The 22617-nt window shown below is 41.8% G+C and overlaps 1 protein-coding gene across 1 annotated transcript; it reads left to right on the plus strand.

The window, feature by feature from the left end:
- Window positions 1-7208: 7208 nt before the first annotated feature.
- Window positions 7209-14089, plus strand: LOC123441174 (MEIOTIC F-BOX protein MOF-like). The gene is made up of 4 exons (XM_045117678.1): window positions 7209-8182; window positions 8278-8433; window positions 8518-8752; window positions 13808-14089. The coding sequence occupies exons 1-3, from the start codon at window positions 7283-7285 to the stop codon at window positions 8722-8724; spliced, it is 1263 nt and encodes a 420-aa protein (XP_044973613.1). The 5' UTR covers window positions 7209-7282; the 3' UTR covers window positions 8725-8752; window positions 13808-14089.
- The last annotated feature ends 8528 nt before the right edge of the window (window positions 14090-22617 follow it).

The raw sequence follows: 22617 nt of genomic DNA on the forward strand, positions 1-22617 counted from the left end.
CCCACTGGGTCGCTGGCAGGTGGCCCCGAAACCTTATCCCCCGATCGGCCGCGGCGATATCAGTGGAGGAGTTGAAGGTGCGAGAATCGAGGCGTCAGGCGCTACTCGAGCGCACTGGCGTCATTCCCGCTGAGCGCGCGAAAACCGAAATTTGAAAATCCCAGAAAATCCGCTGCTGTCAGTTGAGGGGTCGCGTCAAGAGATACCCCGAAAACACTCGGTTTCCGACAGTTTGTTCCACGGAGATTTCCACTCGGATCGTTGGTCTGAAAAGATAAAATGGATCGAGGCAAGCAACGCCCAAGCCAAATCCGTTCCAGTCGGATCCAGACTTCAAGCATCGCTTCGTCGTTCCAACCCCAATCCATTCAGGGACTAATGATGTGGTTATAGTCCTAGGGTAGGGTCATAGGCCGGCTCTGTAGGTCCTACCCAAGGACTACCCCTCACAAAGGACAAGGCCCTTAGTCCGTTCGACTGAACTAAGGAGTCCCCATCATCCAGTCGGTAACAGGTCCTCGATCATCCAGTCGGAGACTAGCATTCGGAGGATATCAAGCTAACCGACTGTATACCACTCGGAACATCGTAACCCCCCTGGAGGGAAATGGTCGTACGTTTCCAGATGCATTTATTAGCATTTAGGGCGTACGTTACCTGTAGCGTACGCATTTAATCGCCACTACTCCACCCCTGTACCGGAACCGTTGTGGAGGGCAGCGCACTCTATATAAGCCACCCTCCCCCGCTGGTAGAGGGGTTAGCAACTCATTGTATTCCATATTCCACTCGACAACAAGCTCCCAGAGCACTGAGACGTAGGGCTACTACCTCCACCGTAGAGGGGCCTGAACTCATACAACCTCGCCGTAGCTGGGACTCTGCCCATCCTTTTCGTACCCTACACATCTACTATCAGGCTTATACCCACGACAGCCTCCTCGAAACCCTCGTGTCCCATTTAAACCCCCACGAAGCGTCGTGGGGAGGGGATCCGGTGCGCGCCGGGCCCCATTAATTCCGTGTATTACGGGCGGTAACGCCCCCCTAAGCCCAACCGTCGCGGAGTAAATCCGCAGAAGATCTCCCGCGCGAAGGCCGAGGGGGCGTCGTGGCGGGACCCAGGGCCCAGGCCCGGTCCCGTCAGCAGTAATCGCCATCATTACGCCAAGCGGGGCCTGGCATGTGGCGTTCTCCGGACCAGTTAAGACTGGACCGAGGCATCGCTTCGAAGCTACCCGGTTCCGAAGCCGGCGTCCTTCGTCGCGAACAACACCCAAAATATCAAGACAAATCAGCAAGCCGGTGAGGCCGCTCGCCAGCAGGCGGCAGACCTCGCCAGCTTCGGGGACTACTGTCGGGGGGATAACCCCGGGTAGGCTCATCAAGCCCGTTCCTTCATTTCTGGGCCAATAGACATGAAGGTATGGAGATTCCCAAGGCCCAAGTCTTCTGACCGGCTAGGCATCACCTGCCGGCTGGAAGACGAGGCGGCCACCTTTCTGGCTGGCCAGGCAACCCCTGCCGGCTAGAATCCAGGCGGCCTCCCCTTCGGAGCCGGCCTGGTCCCGCCAGCCGGACTAAGGAGGAGGCGGCCACCCTCGAGCCGGTTGACCAAGCACGCTAGCCGGCCGAGGATCACAAGTCACATCAAATCGTAGGTCCGGAAGAGACCTCACGATTAAAGGTAGCTACGCGTCAGCAAAGGTACATGATCAGGGCGCCCGACAGGTACGAGCGTCGGCGGCCACGCCGTTGACCTACCCCGGCTCTAATCCATCACCTAGCATAGTGCCGGACCGTCACACTCCCACTCCATTACTGCACTCGGCGTGGGGAACAGTGGAGGCGGTCGTACTACCTGCCCATGAAGAATCTTGCGGGGCAACGCTTGACGTACAACGCGTGCTCAGCGTCAGCCTTACGCGAGAGTCCCATTGGCCAGCCGGCGGGTCCCACAGGCAATTGAGACCATGCAGCCGGCGGGCCCCTCATCGACAAGACAAGACCCTTGTGGGCCCCTGGCCAGCCGGCGAAGCAGCCAGCCGGGTCCCACGTTTGTACCCTTTATCCATATTGTAGGCCAGTGGGTTCGTCTATAAAACCCCCCGGCTGCCCCCAATGCAAGGGGCCGATCATTCACCAGTCATTCTACACTACACACTCACCAACCCACAGAGAGAGAGGTAGAGACGAGCCGGCTGCTTCCCTCTTCCTCCTCCCAACACAGCTCCAGGAGCGACATTGTACTCTGTTCCCATACATCAAACACACCAGCAGGATTAAGGGTATTATCTCTACGGAGAGCCTTGAACCTAGGTACATCGTGCGTCCCATGCGTGTACCAACCTCGTTCCCAGCGCCTACCTTTGTCCCTTCGGTTCTCACCGACTTTAGCCTACCTATGGCATATGTTGTGAGTATTCACCGACACAAATCATGCATGTAAGAATATTTAGATACCTATGATCAACAAAAGGCATCAATATTATGGTCTTCGAGAGAAGTTCGCCATCTTTTCTCCCTATTTTCACTGATTCTATCCAAGAACTAGATGCAACCACTTAGGGCCATATTCTTAAGAGCACAGAAAAGGAAGCACTAAAAATCCAATAGCAAAAGCATATTCGTTTGTACGAAAAGAGATGCGTGACAGGAGATGATACGGGGCAAACCCATGGATGTCGATCTTTCACGAATTGGAGGGGGATTCCTCAAGAACACGAAGAACATGAGGAACAACGAGGAGAAATCACAATATAAACACTCAAGAACAAGAGCAATCATACATCCACACAAGATCCACAAAGGTACAAGAACAAAAAAAGGAAAAGAGGATACATGGCAGAGTTCATCCCAAATCCCATATGGGGAGATGGGGCCTTGAATCCACTAGGGATCTTCCCTCGCAAGTGGCCTTGACATCCACTAGGGGATCTTCTCACATGGAGGCATCTCCATGGGAGAGCTAGTGGAAGGAGCAATGCTCAACTAGATGCTAAATCATTGCTAACCCTAGAAAGGAGGAGGATGTGGTCTATTTATAGTCCAAGATGAGTGGAGTGGGAAAATAGGGGGGGTACATGGCCTTTGGCTCGTGTCTGCCCGCACAGGGGACGGATGTCCAGGCCAAGGGTCAGATGTCCAGGGCTTCATGGGGGTGCAGGATGTTCGGGGCTCGGGTGCCTAGTTTCCGCGCGGTTCGGGTCCTGGAGCGCCAGATTTGTGGGGCGGTGTCCGGATTTCCGACAAGGTGCGAGATGTCCGGGCCGGGGCCAAATGTCCGGCACCTATAGCTGCTTCGGCTTGGCCTTGGCGTTGTAGGGGCCCCATGGGTCGGATGTCCGTTCCATTGGCCAGATGTCCGGGGCCTAGAGGGTCTTGCAGCCTCCTTCTTCTGTTGCCTCTTCCAGGCTTCCCTTGCGGACGGTGTAGTTGTTCCTTGGCGCTTGCACTCCGCCTCATCATCCGTGAAGCTCCGACAATACCTATGAATGTACAAGAGAGGAGTGTCAAGTAGTATACCATCCTTGAATGGACAAGTGAGCACATGTAAAGGAGATGATTCACCTTCTTGCCAAACAGACTCTTGTCATGGCGATGCCCGTAGGATGCTCTGCATGAGGAGAGGATCAATTACTTCGGTTCTATTAGGTACCAACTTTTTTCTTTCCTCCACACGGAAGGAAATCTTGTCAGCTGTATCATAACCACCTTCAGATTTTATATGTACACAAGAGCACCCAATTTTTTTTTTATATTCTCCACAAGAGATAGAAGTACCCGGTTCTGAATTTTATAGTCACCACATTTAGTGCAAATAAATACAAACTTACTAATGATTTTACTGCTCAAACTGAGGAGGAGAAGAATGATTATTAATTATACTGACCAAAATCACGACACCTACCCGACTATGCGAGAAAGAAAAGAAAACAAGAACTGAGACCCTTTATCAAACAAGAGACATAAGTGATTGAAGTGTCAGCTCAGCTCTGTGGGTACCGATCGAGAACCCAAGAACCAGCAGCAACCTTGTAAATCCTGCAGGGGAAAGAAAACGAAGAGTCAGGGAGGAGGGAAACCGGGCACATCAGATGAATTGGAAAAAATACACGGCTCGATACGAAGAAGCTGAAACGACGTTTCTTACCCGAAAGACAAACCTCTACATATGAGAAACGATAGCATCTATCTGGTTGTTCTCTTCTACAAATTTCTCTGCATATGAACACAAAAAATGTTCTATGCAAATAAATACAATTAGTAATTAATTGAGTGCTCACACTGAGATGGTGAATAAGAATATTACACTGACCAAAATCATAACACCTACCCGACTATGCGAGAAATTAAAGGAAGGAAACAAGAACTAATCAAATCAGAGACTTTCTATCAGACAAGAACACCTAGATACACGAAATGCTCGTCTTTGTTGGATGGTACTATGGCATCACAAGAAATAATACTGGAAGTCTGGAACCTATGGAGGAGAAAGAAACGGTTTCTTGTTTGATACATTGCCCATTTGGTTGGACTGAAAATCAGATTGTTACATGGAGGTTGGGATTCAACTGAGTAACTGCTGCCATCTGTAGGTACCAGCTTCTTTCTTCTCTACATGCACAAGAAAAAGGCTACTGTTCAGCTGAATCATGACCACATTCAGATTTGTATAAATGAACATAAAGCACACAAAAATATGTATATTCTCATTCCACAACAGATAAAAGTACCCAGTTCTGATTCATATTGCTAGCGAACACTTGATTTCCAACAGATGCTTCTACCAACTAATAAATGGCGATGATAAAAAAATAACATTAGTGAAGAGGAGATAAACCTTCACCTGAGCTTGAACAAACAAAATAGGAAGGACTCACCTTTGATCTGCAATAGTACTTCCTCAATAATGCAACTACATAAAACACTTCTACTAGCTAGTACTTCATCGGTGAGCAAACGCACTGAAGCTCCTCCAAACATGAAAATGTTGAATTCTGGAGGGGAAACATGAGTGTTGCCCATGGAAATGTGAGCAGCCATACTATCAGATATTGCCATACTAGCATAGATCGCTATATGTGTTGTAGCGATGAAACAACCTAGTCATGGTGGTGTATAGTTGTGCTGCCTAAACAATATCAAATAGACAAACTTTGTAAATGAAATTTTCCGTTGAATATAAACATGGATTCAACAAATCATAACGTAAAAACTAAAATGTAGAAACAAACATGAATGGGAAAAAGAGATGATTCATCCCTTTCTTTTTCGTCAAGCTCTTCCACAAAATTCTTTCTCTTCTTTTTTATCTCAGATCTGAAATTCCACAAGATTCTTTCTCTTCTTTTTGATCTCAGATCTGAAAAATGCACAAATTGAGAAATCAAAATCATAGAATCAAAGAACTGAGATAATAAGTGGGGGAGGAGGGGGGAGCAATCTAGATTGTAGATGGTGATGATGGATGACGAGATCATCCTCCACTCCACTGTGACACTCCCACCACCAACCGCCATCCTCCTCTGCTCCTCCATGCCCACCACGAAGACCATGTTGTCCCTGCTCTCCCATGGTGGCATCCCTCCTCTCCTTCCTTCTCTTTCTCCTTCTAATGCTCTCTCTCTCGTGAAGATCAAATCGAGCACCGTCGCTGATGTCCTTTGCATGCAGGTTGCTACCGCCGTCCTTTGCCTACAGGTCCCCTCTGACGCCGGAGAAACTCGCCTCCGCGTCCGCATAATTCAGAATGGACCGAGTGAAGGAGACGAGGAGCTTCTGCGGGGTGGTGAGGGAAAAAGTTTAGGGTTGGAGACAAGGAGAGGGAAACATGGAGGGTTGGAGACAGGGAGGGCGCTGGGCTCCATTGTGGACACGGGAATGGTTGACCCAGCCAATCCGTGCAAGCGCTGAGCCCACCTGTCATAGGGAAGAAAATAGCTGCACGTTGACAAAAAATACCAGCAATCAAATGATCGAACGATCAGGAGCCGAAGTCAAAGAAGATCGAACACACATGAATGATGCGCACGGGAAGGCCTCCAGAATGGTGTGTAGCCTAGCGTCTTTTATAAGATATATATAGATTACCTTAAACTTTTTTGAATTTTTTTTGACAATCAATACCATGATGCATTTATAGTAGTGAATTGTAGATCGTAGAGATACATGAGCTGACAACAGAGAATACAAAATAAAGTCTAAAAACAACGAGCAAATCTTCGAGATCTTCAAACTCTTTCTTCTTCCATGACACAAATTTAAACTTTTCTGATGATAGTCATAGGAAAATAATTAACAAAGGTATCAAACCATAAACCTGTGAAAACCATTGTGGGCTCTCCCATAGTTGTAATTTGAGCCGCAATGTCAAGGCTGCGATTAACACAGGTAGCCATTAAAGTAATCAACCAACATCGGCAGGAGTACCAACACCGATACTCCAGGGACAAAAAACCGAACAACCATGTCAACATCGTTGGGAGCCAAGAATACGAATTACCATTGGCAAGGACATACCAGCCGGGACAGATATTGCGGGGACATTCCTCCTCGCGGCGACCATGAGAAAAAAATGCAAAACCGATCTGACGAAGCAAGATTTGGAAGACTATGCCTAGACAAGTTTAATCTTCCAACACATCATTGACATCAAGAAGGAGATCTCATCGTTGAACGAATGGATGAAAAATACTTATGGTAGACGATGCCATCTTCAAAGAAGAAGACGACTATCAAAACCATAAACCAATATAACGAAAACACTACTATACTGTTAGGTACTCCACTCATAGACCGGGTTTCCCACCCCTCGTGATGCCGACGAGGCCGGACGGAGGATGGGTAACTGATCTATGTTGGGGACGGAGGCGGTTGGCGGCCGCTAGGTCTTTTTTCGTGTTGGCTTCTCATAATTCATGCATGGGTCCACATCAAGACTAGGGGCAGATGGTACACCCCGTCCCTCTCGGGCAAGTGTTTTTTCGTTTTTCTGAATAATTAATAAAACATGTTTGGACTAAATTTTTTATAATTTTTTTAGGGGGATTTTTTATATATAAATAAAATGGAACCAAAGTGTAATGGACCGGAGCCCACCTGCGTGCTGGTATTAAATTTTGGTAGTTTCGTTGGGCTCAACCAAATACGTCGTCATCCAGGCCCATCCTTCTCCTAACCCTCGACTCTAGGGCAAATTCCTTGGCTTCCAATCCGTCTCGTCAGTCCTCACGCACTCATGGCGGCGGCTGCAGACTGATCGCCGTCCCAATCCAAACATATGGAAATGCTCGGGGGAGGGCGCTCCACTTCCACTGACGCCTCCGCCAAGCCGAAGCGTCCGCGTCATGCAGTGGACGACGGCATCGGCACCGGCACCGGCACCGATGCCGATGGCAGCAGCGGCGGCGATGCGGACAGCGACCGTCTGAGCGCCCTGCCGGACGACCTCCTCCGCGAAATCCTGTCGCGTCTCAATGCCCTGGAGACGGCACAGACGTGCGTGCTGTCTGCGAGGTGGAGGAACCTCTGGCGCTCCGTGCCGTGCCTCGACATCGACGAGCGGGAGTTCACCGCCAAGTACCCATTTTTCGTCAACTTCACCGGCAACCTTCTGCGCGGACACGAGGTCGCGCTCCTGGAGGACCTGCGGGTGTACCTGCACACAGGCGTCCTCGGGTGGTCTGCCCCTTGGGTCCGCCGCGCCATAGGTCTGGGCGTGGGCGAGGCATGGCCTTGCCGGCTCAAAAGGCTGCATCTTTACAGCGTGCATGACCTGCAACTGACGGACCTCGGGAGGCACATCAGCTCCCACTGCCCTGCTTTGGAGGACTTGAAGCTGCAAAACTGCTGCTACTTGGTCACCGGCACTTTCAAGATCGCCTCCTCCTCGCTCAAGAAATTGGTCGTCGTTGGCGACCATGAGGATGACGATGCCGATGGCCTTTTCTACTTCGTCATAGATGCTCCTGCCCTCGTCTCCCTTTGCTTGGGCAGCTCCGATATTTATCACATTAGTGCTACTCCTACCGATCCACATTCCATGCCGTCTCTTACCGATGCATCAATTCGTCTATGCCCCCTCACGACCTTCGGGATTCCATCAACCGCGTACGAATCCGGTCTTCTTGCTACCTTGTACAACGTCACAAGCTTGCACCTGTTGCATTTAGGGGTCAAGGTATGTTCCCCTTCTTCTTTGCATCCATCCATTTTTAATTTTATCTCCTTTAGATGATGCTAAATTCTGACTGACTGTCTGGATTATATATATAGTTGTGGCATTGTGAGGATTATTTGGAGTTTCCTATATTCGAGAACCTGAGGACCTTGTCCCTCGACCAGTGTTATATTGCCGGCGACTTCATGGGGCTGGAGCCTTACCTACGCAACTCCTGGAACCTAGAGAAGCTCACTTTGCGCCGCTGCAAGGTGGTGATGTTGCGTCTTCCTTCATCAACAATTACTATAACACAATTTAGTCAGTTAAACTAAGTCTTATATGTTGTTCGACAGGTCTTAGACTTTAGAACTAAGATGAAGGAGGAGGAACATCTTCACAAATATTCTCAGGACCCGATGGATTTCATGTGCGAGAACCTTACGATTACTGAAATCATATACCAAGATGGTGATGCTTCTGTCGACCTACTGGTCAAGTATTTGGTGGGCATGTCGAGGAATCTGCCAAACAACAAGATCGAACTCACTAAAGTCGATTAGCAGAACCGCATCACAATACACTATGGTGGTGAGGATAATTCATTTTGAATCACAGAACACAGTTTTGTCTCTTCTAATTATTCGATAAGAATGCTCCCTTGGACCATCTGAGCATGCGTGGCTTCATGAAATTCATACTCCTGTTTGGTTGTGCCTAGGGTAGTGAATGATCACACTCGTGTTATACTCTTGTGTAGATCAAAAATTAAGGAAGGGTACCTTCAAGTTTGAGAAATGGTGGCTTACTAGGCCTTATTTTAAATAGATACTAGTTAAGGATTGGTCTATTAGACACAATAACTCAAATGGATATCTGGCAACACAAAGTGAGATTGTTTAGGAAGCTTTCTAAAAGGTGGAGTGCCAACCTTGAGGCTTTCCTTAGGAAACATAAGAAATTTTTCATGGAGGAATAGGATGGTCCTAATGGATGGATACTATTCTACTACAACTCAGTGGGAAGCTTGCTATCCTCTCAGTAGAATAGTATCCATCCTATTCCTCTTCATGGTCCTATCAAGATGAGAGGAATAGGATGGATACTATTCTACTACAACTCAGTGATGTTTGGAATAACGAAGAGATTAAGGCTAGGCAGAGATCGTTGGTTTGGGACATCATGGAAGGTGATACGAACACTGCCTACTTTTATGTTGTAGCTGATCGGAGAAGGAAAAGGATCATTAATGTGATAGATGGTCCTAATGGACCTGGTAATGCAGAGATGAAGAAAGTCATAGATTACTACAAAGATTTTTTAAGAATTGACCTAGACCTTAAATTACTCTTAGAGATTATTTTTATGGTCTTGAGTAGAAAATCATTGAAGATGAGAAAGTTAGGTTAAAGGCTGGGTTTTCTGAGGAGGAAACCAAAGATCTTATCTTTGATACACACTCTATTTGTGCCCTTGGGCCTAATGGACACCCTTTTTTGTTTTCCAAAATTTCTGGGACATCCTAAAAGTATATATTGGAGCCATGTTTGGGTCTTTGTTTGAGCTTGATTTAGACATCATTAGGCTTAATTTTGCTATGTTACTTTCATCCCAAAAGAGAATGATGCTAGAAACATAAATAAATTAAGGCCTATTAGTCTCCAAATTGTTGTTTTAAAATTCTCACTAAAGTTATTACAAATAGACTAGTCGATCTAATTGGTAGATTAATTTATGAGCGTCAGTCTACTTTTACTAGAGGCGGGTTTGTTTTGGAAAGTGTGGTTACTGCACATGAAGTAGTTCATGTGGTCAAAAAGGTTTGATCTTTAAAATTGATCTTGCGAATTCTTATGATAAGGTGAACCAAGCCTTTTTTGTATGAATTTATTACCCCAAGGGGTTTTGCAGATAGATGGATAAATTGGATTAGGAAAGTCACACAACAATAATATGTTGTGGTTAAAGTCAATGGTGACGAGAGTTATTTTTTTCATAAATAACAGGGGTCTTAGGCAAAGAGGTCGGTACCCATTTCCCTTTAATTTACTCATCGTAGTTTTTGCGAGGATGTTGGTTAAAGGTCGAAAAGTTGTGTTAAATAAAAAATTATTCCCCCTTTTTTGACATGGTGGGGTGGTTTGTTTGCAATATGTAGATGACACTCTGATGTTCTTGGATACTGATAAGAGAGTTGATACAACTCTCAAATGGGCCTTGAACTATCTTTAGGTAGTATTTGGTATGTGTATTAATTATCATGAAAGGGAGTTAGTGCCTATTAATCTAGAGCCTGAGATGGTTAAACCGTTTTTAGATATTTTCCCATGCATCCAAGGATGTTTTCCTAGTAAATATCTTGGATTGCCTTTGCATTTGATAATTTGAAAACAGACGGCTTGCAAAGCTTTATAGATAGTATGCTTGCTACGATAGCATGCTGGACGACTAAATTGTTTTCATTACTAGGTAGAGTACTCCGTTTTAATCTTGTTTATCTAGTAGCCCCCTTTACATTATTTTTTATTTGAATTCCCAAAGTGGGATCTTTATTTAGATTAATCTTAGTTAGCTAAGTTCACGTGGAGTGTAAGTGATGGGGAACAGAAGATCCATCTAGCTAACATGCCTTTATCTGCATGAAAAGGAATATGAGGGAATGGGCATCCCTAATATCCAAGATCTTTACATTTTCTTGATTGGGTCAAGAAAGTCATATAGATTCTAAATATAATGCTAGAAGCCCAAATGTTCTTTGGTGTGATGATCCCACCCTTCTCGGTTGTGGAAGTGAGCTATGTGGGCTAGAAAAGTTGTTAATTATTTGTTGTCATGGTGGGATGGTTTGTCTGCAATATGCAGATGGCACTTCGCTGTTATTTGATACTGATAAGAGAGTTGCTTTGATCTCAAATGGGCCATGACGCGTGTTTAGGTAGTATCTCTTATGTGTATTAGTTATCACGAAAGTTAGCTGGTGCACATTAATCTAGAACGCGAGGAGGTTAAACCTTTTTTCAGATATGTTCCAGTGCATCCAAATAAGTTTTCCTATTAAATACCTTGGATTTTCTTTACATTTTGATAAGTTGAAAAGAGAGGGATTGTAACCCCTGATAGATAGCATGCTTGTTAGGACGACATGTCGGTCAAATTGCTTCATTACTAGGTAGAGTTACTTTAGTTTAAACATGTTTGTTTAGTATCCCCATTTACATGTTTTCTTTTTAAATTTCCAAATTGGGCCATTTTTTAGAAAAAGCTTCGCTAGCTAATTGCATGTGGAGGGAAAGTGATGGGAGCATAATATCTATCTAGCTAACGTGCTTTATCTACACGAAAAATAAATATGTGGAATGGAAATCCCTAATATCCAAGATCTTGACATTAGTTGATTCGGTCATGGATCCAATACATACACATTAGGTGATGTTACTATTTGGAAGAAAGTCATAGATGCTAAATACAACACCAAAAGCCCAAAACTTAGGTTAAAGGCTAGGTTTTCTAAGGAGGAAACCAAACATGTTATCTTTGATACACACTTTGATTGTGCTCCTCGGGCCTAATGTTTAAGGCTTGGTCCGATATTGATTTAAAAATCTTTAGGCTTAACTTTTCTATGACTACCCCAATCCCAAAAGAGAATGATGGTAGAAACATGCATAAATTTAGACCTACTAGTCTGCAAATTGTTGTTTCAAAATTTTCACTTAAGAACTTACAAATAGACTAGCTACTCTAATTGTTGGTTTCCAATTGTTATTTTTTTCACTGAAAAAGCTACTCTAATTGGTAGACTAATTTCTAAGCATTAATTTGCATTTTTTACAGTCGTGTTTATTTTAGAAAGTGTGGCTATTGCACATGAAGTAGTTCATGTCGTGCATTCCACTCACCAAAAAGGTTTGATCATTAAAAATTGATTGTGAAAATGCTTAAGATAAGGTCAACCTAGACTTTTCGTATCAAAATCTATCCCTAAGGGGGCTTGGCAATACATGGATAAATTGCATTAGGAAATTCACTCAACAACAATACGCGGGGGTTAAAGTCAATGGTGAGGCGAGTGGATTTTTTCATAAACAGCAGGGGCTTAGGTAAGGATATCCTTTGTCCCCATTGCTTTCTAATCTAGTCGTTGATGTTTTTGCTAGGTTATTGGTTAAAGGTCAACTGGTTTTCTTAATTAAATATTTCTACCCAATTTTTTCATGGTGGGGTGGTTTGTCGAAAAAAATGCAGATGACACTCAACTATTCTTGGATATTGATAAGAGAGAGTTGCTCTTAATCTCAAATGGGCCTTGAACTATTTTTAGGTAATATCTCATATGTGTATTAGTTATCATGAAGGTGTGTTAGTGCATATTAATCTAGAACTTGAGGAGGTTAAAGCTTATTTTAGATATTTTCCAATGCATCAAGGGACTTTTTCCTACTAAATACTTTCGATTGATTTTTCATTTTGATAAGTTGAAATGAAAGGGCTTGCAACCCGTGATAGATATTATGCTTCCTAGGATGACTTGTTGGAAGGCGAAGTTGCTTTGATTACTAGGTAGAGTTACTTTAGTTTAATGTTGTTTATCTAGTATCTGCATTTACATGTATTTTCTTTAAATTTCCAAAATGGGCTATATCTCTAGATAAATCTTTGTTAGCTAATTGCATGTGGAGTGAAAGTGATGGGGATTAGAAGATCTATCTAGCTAACATGACTATCGACATGGAAAAGGAGTATTGTGTATGGGCGTCCCTAATATCCAACATCTCAACATTTGCATGATTAGGTCATGGATCAATATATACACATTATGTGATGTTACTATATGGAAAAAAGTCATATATGCTAAATACAACACTAGAAACCCAATTGTTCTTTCGTGTCATGGTACCATCCTCCTAGTTTTGGAAGCGAGTTATGTGGCTAGGAAAGCTATTAATTTTGGATGTAAATGGCACCTAGGGGATGGTAAATCCATATTATTTTGGGATGATATATGGTTTGGCAATTCTCCTCTGGCTATACAGATTTCGAATTTGTGCTGCAATAAAAATAAGATAAGCATGACCTGTGGGATGGAGAATATTGGGTGCTATTTTTCCTAGAGCATTCTTGAATGAGCTTATCTGTTAATGGTTTGAGCGTGAATGTCTAGTTAGATTCATTGTCTTATGTGAACCCCGAGAGATAGTTTAATATGACATAATGAGTCTAAAGGGGTGTACTCCTCTAAATCGTTATATGCTATTGTGAATTTTACGGAGCACTACCAATATTATTTTTTGCATATTTTTTGGCATCTCAACATGTCACCCAAAGTTCAGGGGTTTATATGGTTCTTTTCTCAGAATATCTAAGAATAAGGGGGCTAGTCAAGCCTTTGGAGTGTGTATGTTGTTCTGAGATAAAATCTATGAACCATCTTTTCTTTGAATGCCATATGCCCAAAGTAGTTTTCGCTAATTTTACGGAAATTTTGAATGTCTATGTTGTACGTTTTACTTCTTTAAGTTTTTACTGGCTATGCAACACGAAAAATAATTGTATTTGAATGTAGTTTCGTCAGTTGTCCTGTGGGGACTCTGAAATATTAGGAATGATATTGTTTTTAATAAGTGTAAACAATCTTCTCTTACACAGGTCTGGCAACAAATAATGATATACCGGAAGGCTGCCATGAGAAATGAAAATCTTATGAGGGAACTGCCGTGGTGTACTTTTGAACATGACAATTCGTGCGTTAATGGAGCTTGAAGGATGGGTTGTTGCGGATTTGATTTTCCTTTCATAGTCTCATTTGAATAATTGTCAGGACGATGTGCTTTGTCATACTTTAGCTTTTGGTTCCATGTTTTTAGTGAAGAGTGATGGTCGAGCCAGTGGCCTCATTTTATCATCATAAAGTTAGTAAATTGAGTTGAATTATGCATCACCTAATTTTATTGATATTTTGTTTATGGTTGAAGACATTGTACAATGGCGCTTTTATCGATTTTTATGGTCATCCTTCCTGGTGTGATCATCATTTGTTTTGGTATACTATTCGTAATTTGCATAAAAGGAAGCTCACTTTACGTGGTTGTAGGAGATTGAAGTGAAATTGTATACTCGTTTGAAAAAGTTTGAGGCAATGCGACACCTGATGCAATGATAAAAGATTTATGTGAGTGTTTCATGGATTGTGAATATTTGGATTTTGCTAGCGGTCCTTTTACTTGGAGAAGAGGCAATGTTAGTTGAAGACTTGGCCAGACACTTTGTAATGTGGAATGGGCAAATAAATTCGTTATCAATGGTAAACATGTCCTTTTTACCATTGACCTTAGATTTTGTACATTTTCAAAATATTAACTTATTTATCCACCCTAAGTGTCTTGTAAAACACTTTTAAGGTAGAGGGCTTAAAGAAGAGATTGTTGCGAAAATTTTGAAGAAGACATGGGGCAAACAAAAATGTTAGGTGTTGGTCCGTCTCTTGCGATGCGTACTTGGGTGGTGCAAATACTTTACTGTCAAGCTCCCGCACAATGACCCCGAGTTATGTGAGTTTGGAGGTTCCATGATCAGGAAGAAGGTGCAGGGTGGTTGAAGGGAGAGTTTATAGACATAAGGAGTATTGGAAATTGATGTGTCATAAGGACTATTTGAAGTTTCTTGTATTCGAGAACTTGAGGACCTTGTCCCTAGATGATTGTATATTATCGATGCCTTCATGGGGCTGGAACCATATCTGCGGAATTCATGTAACCTGGAGCACCTCTGCAAGGTGCTACTGCTGCTTCTTCTACCAACTATAACCATAGCACAATTTAGTCCGTAATATTAATTTTTATATGTTGTTCCACAGGTCTCAGATTTTAAATTTATACAGGGAAACACATTCACACATCTTCTCAGGACCTCATGGATTTCAAGTGCGAGAAACTTAGGCTTAGTGAAATAATATACCAATTAGGTGATGCTTATCTACACCTACTAGTCATGTTTTTGGTGGGCATGTGGAGGACTCTGCTGAACAACAAAATCCAACTCACAAAAGTCGATTAGCAAAACTGCTATGTCAATAAACTATATTTGCTACGTCACTATAGCATGTTGGGGAGGATAATTCATTTTTTGAAACGGAGACCAAAAATTTGTCTCAGATCATTAACTAATTAGTTAAGAATGAGAGTTCGCACAAACAAAACAAGGGAAGGAGACCGATGTACTAAACTAGCATGATCGCACGAAATATTGCATGTTGGCAGTCACCCTTGTACCGTCTGAGCGAGTGGTCCATGAAATTCATCAGAGTAATATGAAAAATTCCAAACTGAGCGATGCTGCAGGTGATAGTATCACTCACACTCTCGATAAGCTGCCGCATTACACTTACTTCAGTAACTAACATGGAGTGGATTAACATGCACACCTACGTGTTACGAATCAGAAAATTGTATCTACGGAGATCCGTTGTATAGCCTCAGTCAGATTTTGGACATTGATAACAGATGAAATGTCAGGTGTTGGTTCGTCTCTTATGACGCATACTCAGGTGGTGCAAATACTTTACCGTCAAGCTCCCGCACACAATGGCCCCGAGTCATGTGAGTGTGGAGGTGCCATGATCAGGAAGAGGGTGCATGGTGGTTGAAGGGAGAGATTATATGGACATAAGGACTTTTGGGAGTTTCTTGTATTCCAGAACTTGACGACCTTGTCCCTAGATGAGTGGTATCACTAGTGGAAAACGGGCCTTTGGCATGGACCCTTTAGTCCCGGCCTCCCTCTGGGCCGGGACTAAAGGCCTGGCCACGTCGCCCCAAATCGCAATGCCGCCCACGAGGCTTTGGTCCCGGCCCGTAAGGAGCCTTTAGTCCCGGTTTGTGTCTTAAACCGGGACTAAAGGGCTACGCGGTGTGAAGCCCGCATGTGCGCCACCTTTAGTTCCGGTTTGTGTCTCAAACCGGGACTAAAGTCCTCTGCCTATATATAGCACAACCCCCCTCTCCCCTCTTCCTTGCATTTTTCTTGGATGTAAGAGTGTGGGTGTGTGCTAGCTTTCCTTTTTTTTGATGCACTAGAGGTGTTTGTTGAAATGTGTGTTAGAGCGATGCCGCTTCAGTTCACCGAACACAACTACGATATGAGATGCCTGAGCCACGCTTAAACATCTTCCTCTTTATTTCTACTTATTCTAAAAGGTTAGCAACTAGATTTCCTCGTTTAGACCGTGCGGTACTAATTTCTAGGATCGTGATTGTATTTGATATACTGTCGTATAACGCATAGGAGCCATCCATGGATGTACGGTGATCGACGCACAGCCGCTTACAGAGAAGGCGTGCATTCTTTTAGAGATGCAGCCGATGCGAACAAGCATGGTGGTGTCTTTATGTTTTGTCCATGTGTTGAATGTCGGAATGAGAAGGATTACACTTCCTCAAGAGTCATTCAGAGCCACCTGCTTCGGTCCGGTTTTATGTCCGGCTATAATGTTTGGACCAAGCACGGAGAAAGAGGGGTTATGATGCAAGACGACGATGAAGAAGAAGAGAACGATGATGACAACTACCGGTCTATGTTCCCTGAGTATGCTGATACCGCAATGGAAGACAATGAAGAAGAAGATCAGGATGAAGAACGGGAACCAGATGAGCCCGCTGATGATCTTGGCCGGGTCATTTCTGATGCACGGCGAGGTTGCGATACAGAAAAGGAGAGGTTGCAGTTCGAGCAGATGTTACATGACCACAACAAATTGTTGTACCCAACTTGTGAAGATGGCCAGAAGAAGCTGGGTAGCACACTGGAATTGCTGAAGTGGAAGGCAGAGACCGGTGTGACTGACTCGTCATTCGAAAAGTTGCTGGTACTGATGAAGAAGATGCTTCCAAGAAAGAACGAATTGCCCGCCAACACGTACGAAGCAAAGAAGCTTGTCTGCCCTCTAGGATTAGACGTGCAGAAGATACATGCATGCCCTAATGACTGCATCCTCTACCGCGGTGAGAAGTACGAGAATATGGATAAATGCCCGGTATGCACTGCATTGCGGTATAAGATCAGAAAAGATGACCCTGGTGATATTGAGGGCGAGCCACCCAGGAAGAGGGTTCCTGCCAAGGTGATGTGGTATGCTCCTATAATACCACGGTTGAAATGTCTGTTCAGAAATAGAGATCATGCGAAGTTGTTGCGATGGCACATGGAAGATCGTATGAAAGACGATAAGTTGAGGCACACCGCTGATGGTCGGCAGTGGAGAAAAATCGAGAGAGAGTTCCCGAGATTTGCAGCTGAAGAAAGGAACTTATCGTTAGGTCTAAGTACAGATGGCATGAATCCTTTTGGGGAGCAGAGTTGTAGTCACAACACCTGACCCGTTACTCTATGTATCTACAACCTTCCTCCTTGGTTGTGCATGAAGCGGAAGTTCATTATGATGCCAGTGCTTATCCAAGGTCCAAAGCAACCCGGCAACGATATTGATGTGTACCTAAGGCCATTAGTTGATGAACTTTTACAGCTGTGGGCCGAACCAGGTGTACGTGTGTGGGACGAGCACAAACAAGAGGAATTTGACCTTCGAGCGTTGCTTTTCGTAACCATCAATGATTGGCCTGCTCTTAGTAACATTTCAGGACAATCAAACAAGGGATACACTGCATGCACGCACTGTTTGGATCAGACAGAAAGTATATATCTGGACAAATGTAGGAAGAATGTGTACGCGTACAATCGTCATTTTCTTCCGCCCAAGCATCCCTTAAAGAAAAAAAGGCTAGCATTTCAATGGCAAGGCAGAACCCCGGGGGAAGCCTGTCATCTGTACTGGTGCTGAAGTATTTGATATGGTCAAAGATTTAAAAGTAATCTTTGGAAAGGGTCCTGGCAGCCAACCTGTTCCTAACGGCCCTGATAACCGCGTAACCATGTGGAAGAAGAAATCTATATTTTGGGAGCTACCCTACTGGGAAGTCCATGAGGTCCGCTCGGCAATCGACGTGATGCACGTGACGAAGAATCTCTGCGTGAATATTCTAGGTTTCCTGGGCTTGTATGGGAAGTCAAAAGATACACCGGAAGCACGGGAGGACCAGAAACGTCATAAAGGAAGAGATGACATGCATCGAGGGCAGTTTCAAGGGCGTGCCAGCTACGCTCTTACTAAGGAAGAGAAGGAAATCTTCTTTGAAGTCCTTTTCAGTATCAAGGTCCCGACTGGCTTCTCGTCGAATATAAAGGGAATCGTAAATATGAAAGACAAAAAATTCCAAAACCTAAAGTCTCATGACTGCCACGTGCTTATGACGCGATTGCTTCCGGTTGCATTGAGGGGAATTCTACCGGAAAATGTTCGCGTGGCAATTGTGAAGGTATGTGTATTCCTCAATGCAATTTCTCAGAAGGTAATCAATCGAGAAAGTCTATCGGGGTTACAGATTGATGTGGTCCAATGTCTGGTCAGCTTTGAGTTGTTGTTCCCGCCATCCTTCTTCAATATAATGACACACCTCCTAGTTCACCTAGTCGAAGAGATTAGAATTCTCGGTTCTGTGTTTCTACACAATATGTTCCTCTTCGAGAGGTTCATGGGAGTCTTAAAGAAATATGTTCGTAACCGTGCTAGGCCAGAAGGAAGCATCTCCAAGGGCTATGGAACAGAGGAGGTCCTTGAGTTTTGTGTGGACTTTCTTCCTGACCTTAAGCCGATTGGTGTTCCTGAATCTCGGTATGAGGGTAGGCTGATAGGAAAAAGGCACACTAGGAAGGAAAGCAAAAGTATGTATGGACGGGCATTCTTTCTCTCAAGCACACTACACAGTTCTACACAATTCTACCGTGGTGGCTCCGTATATCGTGATACACAAGAATATTCTACGCTCCGAAAACCCGGGGAAGGCTGACTCTTGGATTAAAGGGGAACACGAGAAGACTTTCGGCAGTTGGTTGCAGACACATCTCATGAATGACGACACCGTTGGAGATCAGCTGTACTGTTTGGCCAGGCCACCATCTTCGACTATATGTACTTTCCAAGGGTATGAGATAAATGGGAATACATTTTACACGGTTGCCCAAGATAAAAAGAGCACCAACGAAAATAGCGGTGTCCGCTTTGATGCAACAGACGAGAATGGGCACTGTTTGGAAACATATTACGGGTACATAGAGGAGATATGGGAACTTGACTATGGACCTACTTTTAAGATCCCTTTGTTTCGGTGCAAATGGGTGAAGCTGACAGGAGGCGGGGTAGTTGTAGACCAAAAGTACGGCATGACAACACTGGATCTCAACCATTTGTCCTAGCCAATGATGTCGCTCAGGTTTTCCATGTGAAGCACATGTCTACAAAAACGAGAAAAAGAAATCAACAAAAGAAGATATCGTCCGATGAGCCAAAACGCCACATAGTTCTTTCAGGGAAAAGAAACATCGTGGGAGTAGATGACAAGACAGACATGTCAGTAGATTATAATAAGTTTCATGAAATTCCGCCCTTCAAAGTGAAAACTGACCCAAGCATCCTACTGAATGATGAAGATTCTCCATGGCTACGACCCAGAAGAAAACAGAAATAATAGATAGGAATATTGGTGCAATAATGTAATAATGTATTAAACCTTTTATGTAATGCATGTATGGAATGTACTAAACCTTTTAGTTTTGAATTATTTATTCAATTTCAAACACTTTTCATTTTCATAGTTTTGTCAAATTCTCAAATATGCAAAAAGAATTTTAATAAACCTTTGTAAGAGATGAGTTCTCGTTCGAAACGCTGATACTTCGAGAGAGATTGTCCGTTTTGTACACGAAGTGCATTCAGTTTTTGTCATAGCCCTCTCAACGTTTTAACACAAGCTATGTGGGTGAAATGATGATAGCATGCCAGCTTTCAACATTTTCAGAGTTCATTTGTAGTGCTTTTCAATTTCAGGGTCAACTAGCTCAAAAATTAATAAGTAAATGCACGAAGAATAACAAATGAAGTCAGAAATTGTTGAAATTTTGTGATGTGCCTTTGAATGGTGCATTTTGAACACACAAAAAGTATGAAGTTCAAATAAGTTCAAAAAAATGAAATCCCTTTGTAAGAGATGAGTTCTCGTTCGAAACGCTGATACTTCGAGAGAGATTGTCCGTTTTGTACACAAAGTGCATCCAGTTTTTGTCGTAGCCTTCTCAACTTTTTAACACATGCTATGTGGGTGAAATGATGATAGCATGCCAACTTTCAACATTTTCAGAGTTCATTTGTAGTGCTTTTCAATTTCAGGGTCAACTTGCTCAAAAATAAATAAATAAGTAAATGCACGAAGAATACCAAATGAAGTCAGAAATTGTTGAAATTTTGTGATGTGCCTTTGAATGGTGCATTTTGAACACACAAAAAGTATGGAGTTCAAATAAGTTCAAAAAAATGAAATCCCTTTGTAAGAGATGAGTTCTCGTTCGAAACGCTGATACTTCGAGAGAGATTATCCGTTTTGTACACGAAGTGCATCCAGTTTTTGTCGTAGCCCTCTCAACTTTTTAACACATGCTATGTGGGTGAAATTATGATAGCATGCCAACTTTCAACATTTTCAGAGTTCATTTGTAGTGCTTTTCAATTTCAGGGTCAACTAGCTCAAAAATAAATAAGTGAATGCACGAAATATACCCAATGAAGTCAGAAATTGTTGAAATTTTGTGATGTGCCTTTGAATGGTGCATTTTGAACACACAAAATGTATGGAGTTCAAATAAGTTCAAAAAATGAAATCCCTTTGTAAGAGATGACTTCTCGTCCGAAACCCTGATACTTCGAGAGAGATTGTCCGTTTTGTACACGAAGTGCATCCAGTTTTTGTCGTAGCCCTCTCAACTTTTTAACACATGCTATGTGGGTGAAATGATGATAGCATGCCAACTTTCAACATTTTCAGAGTTCATTTGTAGTGCTTTTCAATTTCAGGGTCAACTAGCTCAAAAAAAATAAGTAAATGCACGAAGAATACCAAATGAAGTTAGAAATTGTTGAAATTTTGTGATGTGCCTTTGAATGGTGCATTTTGAACACACAAAAAGTATGGAGTTCATTATGATATTTTGTCAAATTCTCAAATATGCAAAAATATTTTTCATAAACATAGTTTTTAATTGAAAATAACCAAATAGTTAATAGTTTGGATAGTCAAAATAATTAACTTTGAAAATAGAATATAGTTTTGAATTATTTATTCAATTTCAAACACTTTTCATTATCATAGTTTTGTCAAATTCTCAAATATGCAAAAAGAATTTTAATAAACATAGTTTTTAATTGAAAATAACAAAATAGTTAATAGTTTGGATAGTCAAAATAATTACTTTTGAAAATATAAAATAGTTTTGAATTATTTATTCAATTTGAAACACTTTTTATTATCATAGTTTTGTCAAATTCTCAAATATGCAAATAGAATTTTAATAAACATAGTTTTTAATTGAAAATAACAAAATAGTTAATAGTTTGGATAGACAAAATAATTACTTTTGAAAATAGAAAATAGTTTTGAATTATTTATTCAATTTCAAACACTTTTCATTATCATAGTTTTGTCAAATTCTCAAATATGCAAAAAGAATTTTAATAAACATAGTTTTTAATTGAAAATAAAAAAATAGTTAATAGTTTGGATAGTCAAAATAATTAATTTTTAAAATAGAAAATAGTTTTGAATTATTTATTCATTTTTAAACACTTTTCATTATCATAGTTTTGTCAAATTCTCAAATATGTAAAAAGAATTTTAATAAACATAGTTTTTAATTGAAAATAACAAAATAGTTAATAGTTTGGATAGTCAAAATAATTACTTTTGAAAATAGAAAATAGTTTTGAATTATTTATTCAATTTCAAACATTTTTCATTATCATAGTTTTGTCAAATTCTCAAATATGCAAAACGAATTTTAATAAACATAGTTTTTAATTGAAAATAACAAAATAGTGAATAGTTTGGATAGTCAAAATAATTAATTTTGAAAATATAAAATAGTTTTTGAATTATTTATTCAATTTTAAACACTTTTCATTATCATAGTTTTGTCAAATTCTCAAATATGCAAAAAGAATTTTAATAAACATAGTTTTTATTTGAAAATATCAAAATAGTTAATAGTTTGGATAGTCAAAATAATTAATTTTGAAAATAGAAAATACTTTTGAATTATTTATTCAATTTCAAACACTTTTCATTATCATAGTTTTGTCAAATTCTCAAATATGCAAAAAGAATTTTAATGAACATGGTTTTTAATTGAAAATAACAAAATAGTTAATAGTTTAGATAGTCAAAATAATTAATTTTGAAAATAGAAAATAGTTTTGAATTATTTATTCAATTTCAAACACTTTTCATTATCATAGTTTTGTCAAATTCTCAAATATGCAAAAAGAATTTTAATAAACATAGTTTTTAATTGAAAATAAC

This window comes from Hordeum vulgare, chromosome 3H (assembly GCF_904849725.1).
Source record: "Hordeum vulgare subsp. vulgare chromosome 3H, MorexV3_pseudomolecules_assembly, whole genome shotgun sequence".
Lineage (NCBI taxonomy): Eukaryota > Viridiplantae > Streptophyta > Magnoliopsida > Poales > Poaceae > Hordeum > Hordeum vulgare.